The sequence below is a fragment of the Urocitellus parryii genome, chromosome 3 (assembly GCF_045843805.1).
Source record: "Urocitellus parryii isolate mUroPar1 chromosome 3, mUroPar1.hap1, whole genome shotgun sequence".
NCBI lineage: Eukaryota > Metazoa > Chordata > Mammalia > Rodentia > Sciuridae > Urocitellus > Urocitellus parryii.
This window is the reverse complement of record NC_135533.1, coordinates 153944400-153959964: the sequence shown is the minus strand read 5'-3', so window position 1 is coordinate 153959964 and position 15565 is coordinate 153944400. Positions and strand designations below refer to the sequence as shown.

At 36.9% G+C, this 15565-nt stretch overlaps 1 protein-coding gene across 3 annotated transcripts in view; it reads right to left on the bottom strand.

Moving 5' to 3' along the window:
• The window catches only part of Specc1l (sperm antigen with calponin homology and coiled-coil domains 1 like), a 138026-nt gene that overhangs the window by 97043 nt on the left and 25418 nt on the right, over positions 1 to 15565 (bottom strand). For 2 of the 3 annotated variants that reach the window (XM_026412509.2, XM_026412511.2), the window contains exon 2: positions 5471 to 5660. In XM_026412509.2, the coding sequence (XP_026268294.1) occupies positions 5471 to 5623 (153 nt within the window). In that variant the 5' untranslated portion in view covers positions 5624 to 5660. Of the gene's footprint in view, positions 1 to 5470; positions 5661 to 15130; positions 15201 to 15565 lie in introns of all 3 variants that reach the window. The other variant, XM_077796143.1, reaches the window with a different exon arrangement.

The window sequence follows — 15565 nt, the reverse complement described above, 5'->3', positions numbered from 1 at the left end:
CTCCTTAGAATGGAAAGCCAACTACTTAATGTTTAAGGAATAATGGAGTTAGAAAATTATGATTTGGCAAAAATCATAGTAATAATTGATTCTGTAAAGAATTATCCCAAAATGCTAAAAATAGGGTAAAAGCATAGTGAAAAAGAAAATACACAGTCTCAAAACAAAACATAGTAGTCCAACAGGTGAGAAACCTACACTATATTGTCTATCTTAACCAATGCAAGCAAATATTTCCAGTAATGGAACAGACCAAAGCTACTTGCTCTCAGAAATGCTACACCAAGGACACCTCACTTCTGTGGTATTTCAGGCAAAAACTTGATTAAAAGGAAATAGTGACATACCCAACTGAGAGGCAGTCTACCAAAGAGCTAGTCTGTACTCTAAAAATTCCTGAACTGAGGAACCATTTCAAACTCCTAAATATAATACATGATCTTGAACTGGATTCTGGATCAAAAAAAAAAAATTTTTTTCCTTTTTCCAATAATGAATGATAGCAGAATTGATGAAATTTAATACATTAGATTCTAGCATTTTATTGATATTAATTTCCTAATTTTATAATTAACTATAGCTACATAAAACAATGTCCTTGTTTTTTAAGAAATATACTCTAAAATATTTAGCAGTAAAGAACCATCAGGTCGGGGCTGGGGATGTGGCTCAAGCGGTAGTGTGCTCGCCTGGCATGCGTTCGGCCCAGGTTAGATCCTCAGATCCTCAGCACCACATGCAAACAAAGATGTTGTGTCCACCGAAAACTAAAAAATAAATATTAAAAAATTCTCTCTTTAAAAAAAAAAAAGAACCATCAGATCTACTATTTACACTCAGTTTTTTAAAAATATAAATTGTTTGTGTGTGTACATGTATGTATATGTATGTAGAGGAAAACATGTGATCATGATAAAAGATTAACATGTAGGGAATCTTGGTAAAGGATATTACTGGGGAACCAGGTATGGTGGTACATGACTAGAGTGCCAGCTACTAGAAAAGAAACAGGAGGATGGCCTAAGCCTGGAAATTTTAGGTCAGCCTGGGAAACAAGGTGAAACCCTATCTCTTTAAAAAACAAAAGAAAAGAAAAAGAGATATGAAAATGTGCTCAATCTCACTGTAATAATGTAAATGAAAATTAAAGCTACTGTCACTTTACAATGATTCATTAAGCTCAATACCTATGCTTTGTAAACTTTGTATGTAAGCTATGAAGCAACAAAAAAGTAAAAACAGCTCTGTACTTTCCAGCTTGTATTTTTCACTAAGTTACTGGTAGATTTGCTGGGTTTTTTTTTTTTTCCTTATTTCTTTTAGTTTTGCTACAAGATTCTGTAAATACATGTGCATTCCTATACATAAACACTCCCCATCAGCAACAGTCCAAAACCATGAAATTGATGATGGAACATTTTTAGCCTACTTTTTAATAACAGATGCAAATTGCAAATCATTTGTTAAAAATATTTCAGATAAAAATAAGAAATACTACAATCGAAAAACACATACTTCTCAAGGTCAAGACTTAAGTTTCTCAGTCTATATCTTTAGCTCAAATTTAGTTTTCATTGAGCTTTACCTTTCAAATTTAAGAGATGGATTGTTCAGATGGTTAACAATAAGCCACACCTTTAGCCCTAATAACTTTTATACTACAAGATTATGATCATAAAAAAATAAATCACAAATAGTCATTGAAAGTTACCAATTACTTAGATTGTGACTGAAGCTTATTAATTCACGTTTATCAATTTTTAGGAAAAAATATTCTCCAGAATAAAGAAAAAGTTTATTACTTCTATAAGAACTAACCATCAACTCCTGACTAGTATACAAAAACCCTGAAAGGTACAGAGGTTTGGAGACTACCTCAACATGGAAAAGAATACTGGCTATGACAAAGAATTAAACCAGATGTCACAGCTCCTGAAAAGAGTGACTACAACCTGCCCAAAACTCAACATGAACAGCAGCAGTACTTCATTTTATACTTACAAAAGCCTTAATCATTAGTGCGGTCTTCTGGATCAAGTGTCCTTTCTCCTCTCAACTAGTTCTAGCTTCAAACAACATTTGAAATAAAACAAGTGGAAAAATGCATATTTTAAGAAAGAGATTGTGGGGCTGGGGATGTGGCTCAAGCGGTAGCGCGCTTGCCTGGCATGCGTGCGGCCTGGGTTCGATCCTCAGCACCACATACCAACAAAGATGTTGTGTCCGCCGAGAACTAAAAATAATAAATATTAAAAAATTCTCTCTCTCTCTCCGTCTCTCCTCTCTCACTCTATCTTTAAAAAAAAAAAAAAGAAAGAGATTGTGAGAATATTGAGCAGTGACAGATACATAAGTTTGGGTGTCTACACATGAATAGATGAGTGTGTGTACAAGGTGTCTAAATAATTAAAAGCTAAACACTGGTTCATCATCAATATTCCCTCATAGTTATAGGAATTCATGCTGTGAGTGGCAGCATGTGCCAAGAAAAGATGAAATAAGAAAATTCAGAAATATAAAATAACACTCAAATATGAAAAGTCTCAAAGCACCCTGTCCTTTTTTTGTAGTGCTAGGTAATCAATCCTAGGACTTCAAACATGCTCAATTAGCACTTTAGAACTGATCTACACCCACAGGCCCTCAAAGCCCATGAATGTTTTCAATTTTTCTGTTCATTTTCATAATTTTCTTCTTTCCTTCTGTCTCTTCTTACTTCAATTTCTAATCAATGACTTCCCCCACCCTCTTTTTAAGATGAAAATAATTGCTCCAATCACTGGCAAAGTGTTTCGAAATAATTTTACTTCTCACCTGACCTTTCCCACCAACTACATCACACACACACACACACACACACACACACACACACACACATACCCCTACTTACACAAACCTGCCAAAGTAGCAGAGCCAAAGGTATGAACAGCAGGCATGTACTGGCAAGAGCAGGTATACATTCTGCTTTATAATGGAAACATACTCACTGTTTAAGACCAAAATACCAGCAACTCCAGATCCACACCTCAGAAGAGATACCATGCCTGCTCAGTGCACAGTCCATAGTAAATCTTCAAAGACACTGCTTGCCACAGATGAAGAGGCCACAGAAGGAAGGCAGCAATGCACATTCAATGCCAAGATTTCAACCTGTTCTTCCAGTCACATAAATAACAGGTCACTCAGTCACACAGGTACTCACTCCACTTTGAAGATAGTCCCAGTAACTGAGTAACTAGTTACATCAGAAATGCCACATATCTTACAAAAAAGAGTGGTGGCACTGCTACCAAGGAAATATTTCTGGATGTTGATTCAGCTAACAGAAATAGGGCAAAGGTCTATTCCTGGAACCATCCTTCAGGCCATAGGATAACTACTAGCAATTCATCAGGACTACGGCAAGAAGAAAATCTGGGGACTTCTTTAAACCTATAGAATTAGTCTGGGTTCACTTGCAACAATCCTTCTTTTTTTTCTTTTTAAGGCAGCAAAATACAATAGACACTAGTATGGCAGTATGTATAAACATGGATGTGTGTAACCAATGTGAATCTGCAATCTGTATACATGATAAAAATGGGAGTTCATAACCCACTTGAATCAAATGTATGAAATATGATATGTCAAGAGCATTGTAACCAATTAAAAAAAAAAAAACAGGATGGGGATAAGCTCACAGATAGCATGTTCCCAGTACAAAAAAAAAAAGAAAAAGAAAAAGAAATTTTTTTCACCTTTATTCTATTTATTTATTTTTATGTGGTGCTGAGTATTGAACCCAGGGCCCTCACACTTGCTAGACAAGTGTTCTCCCACTGAACTACAGTCTCAGCCCGGTTGCAACAATCTTGGAACAGAAAAACCAGCATTTCCTGCTAGATCTTTCAACACATATAAGGAAGTTCCTCATGAGCTATTCCTCTGAGGTGCTTCTTAAAATAATTAATCCATAATCTATCCAGTCTCTGACCAAACAAAAGACTTTTAAATGGATCATGTTTCTGGTCATGCTTGGTTTTTTTCCCTATCAGACTAGCAGAAACCCCCTTCTGGCTTTCTGCATACAGGCAAAATTTCTACCCCAAACTCAACAACCCTAAAATAAAAAAATAAACAACAGAACAAATTAACTTTTGAGATAGCTAGAATACTGTGGATTTCTGTGCAATAATGTCAAAGACTGGACCAGCAAGTAAGCGTCATGGAGCAAGCTTATCCCTTGGATGGCCCAAATAACATCGACACTAAGAACACCCCATGAGAAAACTCCTCAATCCTGGACTAGAGAAAAGTTCCTAGATCTAACCAATAAAAATGCTACTGCCTGGGATGTGTAACGCAGTCGTAGAGTGCTTGCCTAATATGCACAAGGCCCTGGATTCAATCCCTAGCACCACAAGGGGTGAGAGGGAGCTCTACTAAGCACTGCCTTGTGCCAAGCTCTGGACCATCCACATTCATACATCCCTCATTTAATGATGACCACAGTCCTATGAAACAGGGACTAAGCCCAGGTCTGTTTTTCCTAACACCCATGGTCTAATTACTATGCTATACGAAAAAAAAGAAAAATTATTCTGGTCTCTAAGGAGTTTAAAGGAAACTAATTATGCTTACTAAATTAAAATCCCCAATTTTAACTAGGGTTAATACTAGATCAGATGGAAATACCAGAGAAAAAGAACATTTTATGCTGTGTAAAGGGGCTAAGAACTCCTGTCTAGGGGTCACGGGAATGCTATAACTAGTCATGCTTTAAGATTTGGTTTACACATTCTATTCACAAAACCTTCCCAGGCAAGAAACAATATCTTCCTACTTGAAATCATTACTACTTCCCTAGGACATATGACATTTTCCACTCATTTCAGTTATTCATATTTGTACCTTACCTCCATCCTTTACTTCACAAGCTCCCTGAAGGCTGACTTTACTCCTAACTCACACGAGCACAACACCCTGCACAAGGCACCCTCAATTATTATTTATTTTTTAGTTGTCAATGGACATACATTTATTTATTTATTTACTTACTTACTTACTTACTTACTTATTTATTTATAGTTGTAGTTGGGCCCAATACCTTTATTTATTTATTTTTATGTGGTGCTGAGGATCAAACCCAGGGCCTAGCACATGCTAGGCAAGCACTCTAATGCTGAGCCACAACCCCAGCCATATTTTATTTATTTATATGTGATGCTGAGAATCGAACCCAGTGCCTAGCACAAGCTAGGCAAGTGCTCTACCACTGAGCCACAACCCCAGCCCTGACCCTCAATTATTTGTTTCACACTATTATTTAGATCATTCATAAAACCAAAACACCAATTAAAGCCAGCTACTATAAGCTCTCTTCAAAGGCTGTGTGTTCTGAGTGCCAGGAAAGGACAACTCCTAAATAACATGCATTTAATAAATCCAAGGTAATATTAAAATATATCCCTCCTAAAATCCATGAGAATACCTTTGAGAGTGATGCTGCTGTTCCAGATTTTACAAGTTTGCCTCCTGTAGATGCTGAAGAGCTGTTTTCAGACTTAATTTTTTCTACTGTTTGTGTTTTACTTGTTCCAGACAGTTTAGGCACTGAGCCAACACTCCTGCTTGCTTTCTTCATTCTGGGATGCCTCTCCGTGATGCATTTACAATCAAATCTGCAGAAAGAAATGGCATAATGGCATTACACTGAGAAAACTGGAAGAGAGCTCTTTAAGTTTTTGTTTTTAAAGAAATTTATCACGTGATAAGATTGTAAATGCTGAAAAATTCTTAGATTTGCTTATCAGAATGAGTCCTATTTTCAAGGCTTCCTCTGTGAATATTACTTTTTGTTGTTGTTGTTTTGGTATTGGGGATTGAACGCAGGGTATTTTACCACTGAGCTACATCCCTGGCCCTTTTCTATTTTTTAATTTTGAGTTAGGGTTTCACTAAGTTGCTAAGGCTGGCCTTGAACTTGGAATCGTCCTGCATCTGCCTTACAAGTAATTGGAATTATAGGCATGCACCACCATGCCTGGCTTGACTACTACTAATTTTAAATTATTTTGTGGATTCTAGTTCATTCAGTAAAAAGAATATCCTATTATATGCAGTGCTGGCGTACAAATTGTCTTCAGCATTTAACAAAGCAATAATCATCCTTTTTAAATTTTTTTTAGTTGATGAACCTTTATTTTATTCATTTATTTATATGAATTGCTGGGATTAGAACCCAGTGTCTTACCCATATGAGGCAAGCGCTCTACCACTTAGACATAATCCCAGCCTAGCAATAATCATCTTGGCATTTGGGAATTAGCTATTCTGTGGGAGTGATCATACTTTTCAAATTATCCAGCAAAATTCTAATTTCAGATATTTGTTGTGATATTCCCATATCAGCCAGCAGAATATCCCAGAAATCCCAACATTCAGAATCTAAATACATTCTCCAGCATACCTTTTTTATTAAGAGGCAGCACAGAAATTCTTTATCAAAGCCTCAATTATTGGTTCAATTATTATCTGTATGGCATATGATAACAATTCTTCCACATAAGTGGTATATAAATGATCACAGCTAAGAGGACTTGGAATAACACAGGGAGCACACGGAACTAAAGCCAAATTTAAGTCCTTTAATACACATTTGTTAACTGAGCTAGAAGAACAGTCTGTATAATAACATCACATTATGAAAAATACCTTGCCTGGATCATTTTAGACAGGGTAATATAATTAACAAAATGAAAGACTATTTTGAACATGAGGTGATTTCATGTACCATGATGACTCTAAGAAACCATATTGAGCACAAAAAAAAGGTTGGTCTGTTTTATGAACACTCAAACAGAGCAACACTTTGGAAAAGAAAAGGCTCATTTCAATAGCCTTACTGAATGTTTTACCTATACTGTGCTCCAATGCCCTAGGTTTACCTGGCTTGACATGACACAACACAACAGGGACGGTGGCCAGAACGGAAAGACAGGGTCAAGGAGCCTCTGTTCAACCCTTGACATAAGGCTTTGGAGCAAAAAGAATGCACCAAAACACAGCAAAACCTCAGAGACTCTTCTTTAGCTCTTCCCCAACTGCCTAGGCAAGCACTCTACCACTGAGCCACAACCCCAGCCTCACAACTTATCCACTCTTTGATATTTTTTAAAATATTTTTTTAGTTGTAGTTGGATACAATACCTTTATTTTATTTATTTATTTTTATGTGGTGCTGAGGATTGAACCCAGCGCCTCACACATGCTAGGCGAACACTCTACTGCTGAGCCACAACCCCAGCCCAACGTATCCACTCTTAACCAACTCTTTTGCTCTCTCTCTCCTTTTCCATTTGAATAATATGCCCAGCGTAAGGGCAGTCTACATCTATGTCCTACATGTTCCCAGACAATACTAAAAATTAATGGCTAAAATAGATTCAAGGAGTTTCCCACAAGAGGTATAATGCAGTTATATTGATCCCTGCCAACCAACAATTTGTGTTTTTTTTACCCATAAAATAAAATTACATAGACTGGATCTACTCACTAACTCAAGATACTGTAGAAAAGTCAAATCAAGTAGGGTTGTGGCTCAGTGGTAGCGCGCTTGCCTAGCATGCATGATGCACTGGGTTCGATTCTCACCACCATAAATAAAAAATAAAGGTCCATTGACAACTAAAAAATACTTAAAAAAAGAAAGTCAAATCAATTTCTAAAAACTTTTCCTTCAACTACCCACTCTTAAGCTTCTCCTACATCTTTCTTTGCCTTATATATGGTTCTTAGAAATTTCCTTCTTTCCTCCAAATTCCATGCTGCATTCCTTTCTACTACACCTGTCAGATTCTCTACCATTCTGTGACTACTCTTTCAGCCCTGTAAAACTAACATTTTCTAGACCAACATTATCTAACAGAACTCACTTCGATAATGATAATATTTTAAGTATCTAACTGTACTAACAGGGTAGCCACTAGGGGACACTTAATGGCAACTAAGCATTCTAAAAAGTGACTAGTGTAACTGAGGGACTGAATTTTAAAACTTTCTTAATTTAAATTTAAAGTTGCATGCAGTTGGTGGCTACCACATTGAACAATACTACAGAGTGCCTTTCCTGCTGCTGTCACTGTCCCAAAATTAAAACTTAACTACCACTTCACACTCACCAGAATGGTTATAATCAAAAAGATAAACACTAACAAATTTTAGAAAGTACATACAGTAACTAGAATCCCTATACACTGCTGGTGGGAATGAGAATGGCATTTCGGCTTTGGAAAACAGTATGGCATTTCGTCAAATGGCAGCTACCATATGACCTCAACAACTCTACTCCTAAATGTACACCATGAAAAATGAAAATATTTGTCCACTCAAAAACTTATGCACACACACTAAAAAACACTTATGCACAAATGGTCACAGGGACATTATTTATCATAGCTCCAAAATGGAAACAACCCAAACAGTCTCCCCTGAATTCTCCCAAATAAACTACAATAGAACTCCTTGTTAACATTTAAATTATTTTTTAATTATTGGCATATATTTGTTACTTAATTAGACACATATATTTACATGCTTTCTGCATACTAAATAACTTTGCTTTAATTCCAAGTGTCCATCAACTTATAAATAAGCAAAACAAAGTATATCCACCCAATGGCCACAAACAAAATGTAATGAATCCATCTAATTCCTATTCCATGCCAATAGAATATTATTGGGCAATAAAAAGGAATGAAGTACAAATACATGTTACAACACAGATGAATCTTGAAAACATACTAGACAAAAGCCAGATGTAAGGGATCACATATTTTATAATTCAATTTATATCAATTATTTAGAATAGGCAAACACATACAATTAAAAGTAGATTAACAACTGCCAGGGGTTAGGGGTAGGGAAACAGAAACTGACTGCTAATGAATATAAGATTTCTTTTGGGGGATGACACAAAGTCCTAAAATTAGATTGTGGCAATAGTTATATAACTCTGTGAATAAACTAAAAAACACTAAAATTTTACAATTTAAACAAGTAAACTGTTGACAAATGAAATATATCTTAATAAAGCTGTAATTAAGAAGAAAACTAATAAATAACACTGAACAAGGATTTCTGGAAAATAAATCCCAACACTATAAAACACTCTATGAGGAGGACTATGGTTTTGCAAGATCTTAGATGAAACAAAAAGCACAGTAGAAAAGTCAAAGATACTGAGATGTAGACTATTCTAGAAGGCTGACAGCTTGAGGTATTTTAGACCAGTGGTATTCACCTGCATCTGACTCAAAATCCCCCTTCTTTAATAACTATATAATGTCAGGTGGTACATGCCAGCAACTATAATCCCAGCAACTTGGAAGAATCACAAGTTCAAGGCCAGTCTCAGTAACTCAATGAGACCTTGTCTCAAAAAGGATTGGGGGTATAGCTTAGTGCCAAAGCACCTCTACGTTCATTCCCTAGTATCATGATCAGTCAATCAAGCAATAAAAAAATCATGTAAAACACACCTTTACTATCCTGACAAAATTCAGAGACAACCTATTAAATACATATTTTTAAATATATCTATAGAACAAAGAAACTAAAAATAAAATTCATAACAAAAATAATTTGTGTGTGTGTGTGTGTGTGTGTGTGTGTGTGTGTGTGTGTGTATACCAGGAATTTAACCTAAAGATGCTGAACCACTGAACACCATCCTAGCCCATCTCTATTCTTTTTATTTTGAGACAGGGTCTTGCTAAGCTGCTTAGGGTCTCACTAAATTGCTGAGTCTGGCTTTGAACTTGCAATCCTCTTGCCTCATCCTCCCAAATCATATGAATTTCAATATGTAGATTTTCAGAGAAGGCTATATACTAAGAATAAAAGAGTCAGAAATCTATAGCTCTAAACTGAATCATTGTGAATTTGGCAGCTATAAATAATCTTGATTTGGGCATGTGGTAGTAGTAACTCAGATACCACACTATCATCATGAATGCCATCAATATTTTTCTAAAAAGATGACCCACTTTAATGTGATAATTGTTATGTCAATTAGACTAAGCCAAAGAATGCCCAGCCATTTGGTCAAACACTATTCTGGGTATGTCTGTGAATGTATCATTGGATGAAATTAATACTTTAATGGGTTGATGGGATAAAACAGATTAACCTCCCTAATGTGGGGTTAGAGGACCCAATCAACCGAAGACCAGCATAGCACAGAAAGGCTGAATAAGGTTCTGTCAGCTTTCAGATTAAAACTTATACCATTAGGTCCCCTGGTTCTTAGGTCTGGGAACCCAAACTAGAACACCACCATCAATTCTCCTAGGTCTCTAGTTTGTCAACTGCAGATCTTGGGACTTTCTTTATTCTCTGTCATGACATGAGCCAATTCCTTAAAATAAATATCATATATATATACATATATGTATATATATACATACATACACACATACATACACACACACATACATACACACACACACATACACACACACACACACACATACATACACACACACATACTTTTTGTTTATTTTCTTAATTAGGGATTAAACACAGGGCCTTGTACTTCCTAGACAAGTACTCTACCACTGAGCTGCTACATCCCCAGTCCATTTTTTAAATTTTATTTTGAGACAGGATCTTGCTAAGTTGCCCAGGCTGACCTTGAACTTGTGATCTTCCTGCCTCAGTCTCCCAAGTAGCTGGGATTACAGGGATCCATTTCCTATTGGTTCTGTTTCTCAGGAGAACCCCGACTTATTTGGTAAATATACAAACAAAACAAAGGAATTTCTCCTCTATGTCTGTAGTAATTAATTCCATTCCCTAAAAATTTCATTAATATAAAAATGTATTTTTTTTAAAAAAATGCTTTATGTAAAATAGAGTTAGAATTTAGGCTTAGTCATTAGCAGGTTTTTTTTCTGTCTATGTAAATTATTTAGCAAGATATTATAAAGCAGTAGAGAGCACAAGGAAAGCTCCTTTTTGCAGAATTATCATTGTATTGAGACTAGAATTCTATGCTCCTTACCTATTAAATGCTCAACAGCATCCATCAACTATTAAGACAATCGAAAATGCTATCCCAAATGTCCAAAATGACCCCTATTAAGAGCAAGGATTCAAAAAACAGATTCATGAGTATACACTAGGTCCCCACTCTACACGGTGGCGCACGCCTGTAATCTCCATGGCTCGGGAGGCTGAGGCAGGAGGATTGCAAGTTCAAAGCCAACCTAAGCAAAAGCAAAGTGCTAATCAACTCAATGAGACCATGTCTCTAAATAAAATACAAAATAGGGCTGGAGATGTGGCTCTGTGGCTGAGTGTCCCTGAGTCCAATCCCTGGTAGCCCCCCAAAAAGAAAAGGGTGTTGCAAGACCCTTACCTAGAGCCCTCTGGGTATATGAGAGATTTCAGAGTGGAAACAAAGGACCAGAACAGTTCACAGTACTTCTAGTGCCTAAACACTGAAAACAGGAGTATGGTAAAAGTTACTATTCCCCTTCCCCAACCTTCCTGAAGAGTGCCGTCAACCACCATCAACCACCTCCAGTTTATAGCCAAATCACAGTCTGAAAGGAATAAAAAGCAGTTTTCCTCACAAAAACACTGTGAATCCTGTTTCCATGTCCTAGGAATAATCTCACTCTATGATAATCCATCAAATATGTCACATGTAATTGTCAAATAATTAAAAAAAAAACTTAAAAACAGATGCAGTGTTCTCAAAATTAGAGAGAAAGCTATAGGCTTTCTAGGGCCGTCCTCAAGTCTCTTCCAAGCAGAGGATAGCAGGTACCATGTCCCGAACAGTACCTAGTACAGGTTACTGAATCCTCACAATAGCCCATTCTTGTGGGAATGTATAAATGAAGAAATTGAGCATCAGGTAAGAAGCTCTCCTAGATCAATTATTCAGAAGTGACAGGAGACTAAATCCAAATCCCAGTCCCTCTCTGCTGCTTCATAAGGCCTCAATTGTACCCATACAAGTTTACTTCCTTAGGAATATGCAACCTTTGATCTCAATGACTATTAGATAAGATATAAAAAAAACTCTAACAACACTAAAACTATACTGCTCAATCTGCTTCATCTAGATTTATCCACTTACTCTATGGGTTAGTACTGGATTCATTTTGGGGAAAGAGAATTGAAACCTGAGCCTCATGCCTGTTAAACACTACTCTTTCACTGATTTACAGCCCAGCCCATTACTGATATTCTTTTTTAAAAAATATCTTTATATTTTTATTTTTTATTTATTTATTTTTTGTTGTTGTAGTTGGACACAACACCTCCATTCCATTCATTTATTTTTATGTGGTGCTGAGGATCGAACCCAGTGCCTCACGCACACAAGGAAAGCGCTCTACCACTGCGCTACAACCCCAGCAGAATTACTGGTATTCTTAACCAAAATTTTTCAATTAGAAATACTGATTGCCATTTGTTTTGTTTTGTTTTATTTGGATACTTGAGACTGAAACCAATTTTGAGACAGATCTCACTAAGATCTAAGTAAGTTAGTGTCTTGCTAAGGCTGGCTTTGAACTTGCGTCCTCCTGTCTGAGCCTCCCTAGCCATTGGGATCACAGGCATATGCCACTGTGCCTGGCCTATTACCATATTATTTAATATAAAATCTTTCTTTTATAGAGCAAACAATTTATTGTCAGGTCTAAACCAGTATGTATGAAGTTATAGCTATAAATGTAAATTTCTTAGCTAAAACCATATTAATTTATGGATACTACTTTTTTATTTACAATAGCATGTTAGGCAAGGGTGGAGACACAAACTGCTTGCAATATAGAAATAAACCCTGCATTTTATTTTTTTTTTTTTCTTAGTGGAACTATTTTTCTTATTTGAGTTTTTTTTTTTTTTTTCAGATCCTGAATTTCTTCTAAATCTACAATGAAACAACCAGTGGATTGACAACATTGGTTCTGAGATAGACCCACTTGGTAATGAGAAAGTCCAATTCCAACTGGGGAAATTTACCTGAGTCCCAGCCTTTTCAGTTCAACATTACACCTACCACCTAGAAAAATAAATCCAAGTACCCATCTGGGTTGAGAAAAGAGTTACTTGTGACTTTATAAAAAATGGAACTATGTAATGTAAAATTCCAAAAAAGTCAAATGGTGCTACATAAGACATTTTTCTTTTTCTTAGGAAAAAGGAGTTATATGGAAACTTCTCATTATTTTTCTTCTCTTCTATGTCCAAAGTTGAAAGCAGGTCATACTATAGGGTCCATCTCACCTTCTTATCTAAAAAACTACTCGTGCTACTTTTCTTCCAGTTTTGGCCACACGGAAAACTAACTCTACTGTGCTATATGACTCTACAAAACAGGATGAATAAAACTGTAATACAGCAACCTCTCATCTTAGGAAGGTGAACAGGGTTCCATCATGGACTCAAACTGGGTTGTTCGCTTTTACCATTCTTTTAACTAAATGTAAGCATGCACTCACTTAGCTGCTACACAATCTGGTCCTTCTGTAGAAGAATGAAAAAATTTAAAAAGAGCAAATGTTCCAAGACTTGAAAAAGTAAATAACAGGTTCTGTCTCCAGGAGAAAAACCCCTCCTTTCATCCAAAAATGTGGATTTACACATGTAAAAATATGTATTTGTACAGAATCTCTTTAGGTATCAGATATGAAATCAATCTTGATATCTTGTCTTTATGCTTCTTTATCACACCAAAGGGTTAACTGCAAAACTGGACCTTCATTTCTATCCAGTAAATCTGTCACAAGATGAACCAGGATATAGAGATATATGTAACTTTTTAATAGCTTTTTCTTTTCAAATTACAACAAATATTTGGAATTTACTGCTGCAGTTCTCAAATGTGCTTATCATAATAGGGGCCGAAACTGGAAGACATTTTTAAAAAAACCTGAAGTCACCCATACTTGCCATTTATTAGTCTTCTTGTTTGGAGCAAAAGGCTAAGAATTCACAAATACCACGACCTAAGCACCTGTTTCAAATTAAACGTCAGCCTTCAGCTTGCAAAACAATTTTTTGATAATTAAGGAAATTGCAGAAGACCCATCAATTGCTTTTTTTCTTCCGGGAGAAGTCAGCAGGATAACTGCACCCCAAGGGCTTCTTTCTGTGTTGAATTTGAAAGGTGGAACAAAAGAAAAGCAATCTTTTCCAATCCAAACCATGGAGGTAATGTGTAGAAAGGTATCCATATTTCAGTAGGGAAAGTGGCTGGATAAAAGAAGCAGGACTACCCGCTCTAGAAGACAACATAGAAATACCGGCCACATCCTGAGTTCAGAATTTTGAGATGAATAAAAAGCACCTAAATGTAAAAACAGATGCAGTGTTCTCATCCTGTGTGAAAGTGTTCATCCTGTGTGACAAGAATTCCGGACGGCGGTGTGGGTTGCCCTGGGGCGGGCAAGGATGGCAATTCCAGCTTGGAAGGGCTCTGTTACCAGCAGGCTCCCGCACACTCGGTGCCCGGACGGCTGGGCAAGACACAGCCTCCTTGTCCCCTCGTAGTCTCCCTTCTCGGCTTACCTCACATGGTCCATCAGACGCAGTCGGCTTCCCGGGGCCTGCACGCCCCCGGCCCAGAGGCCAAACGGCCGAATGGCCGAGGCGCTCCTCACTCCGCCATCTTCGCTTCTAACCCTGCATTTTAGAAGGCTGCAGTCTGGGTGGCCAAACACTCACCAGGATGTCTTAGTGCTCACCAGCAACTCAGGACAGGATTTACAGCTCCGGGAGCCCTGCCTAACCCTAATGACACATCTGAAGCCACACAGGAAGTTCCAGAGTTTCCTTTCCATCTACCAAGAGATATTATGATTAAAACCTACTGGGGAAACAAAACAGGGCCTTCTCTTGCCTTCACATATGTTAGTAAAATACATCTTAAAAATCAAACCACAAGGCTGGGGTTGTAGCTCAGTGGTGAAGCACTTGCCTAGCATGTGTGAGGCACTGAGGTTCGATCCTCAGCACCACATAAAATAAATAAATACAATAAAAGTATTGTGTCCATCTACAACTAAAAAAAGTTTTTAAAAAAAACAAAACACAGGGGCTGGGGATGTGGCTCAAGCGGTAGCACGCTCACCTGACACACGTGCGGCCCGGGTTCGATCCTCAGCACCACATACAAACAAAGATGTTGTGTCCGCCGAGAACTAAAATAAAATAAATATTTTTTAAAAATTTTCTCTCTCTCTTAAAAAAAAAAAAACAAAAAACACAGACTTCTTATATATAAAAATGTCTTATAGGATACCCACATGCAATGTCAGTGACAAAAAAAATCATTTAAAAGCATCTACTGTTAGAGAAACCTGACTAGTAAAAAAAATTAGAAGTCATTACTAATATTCAACACTTATTTTGTGCTAAGGCAAATCCAACCCAATTCTTTTCTTTTTAAAAATTTTTTTTTAGTTGTAGTTGGACACAACACCTTTATTTTATTTATTTTTATGTGGTGCTGAGGATTAAACCCAGTGCCTCGCGCATGTTAGGCAAGCGCTTTACCACTGAGCTG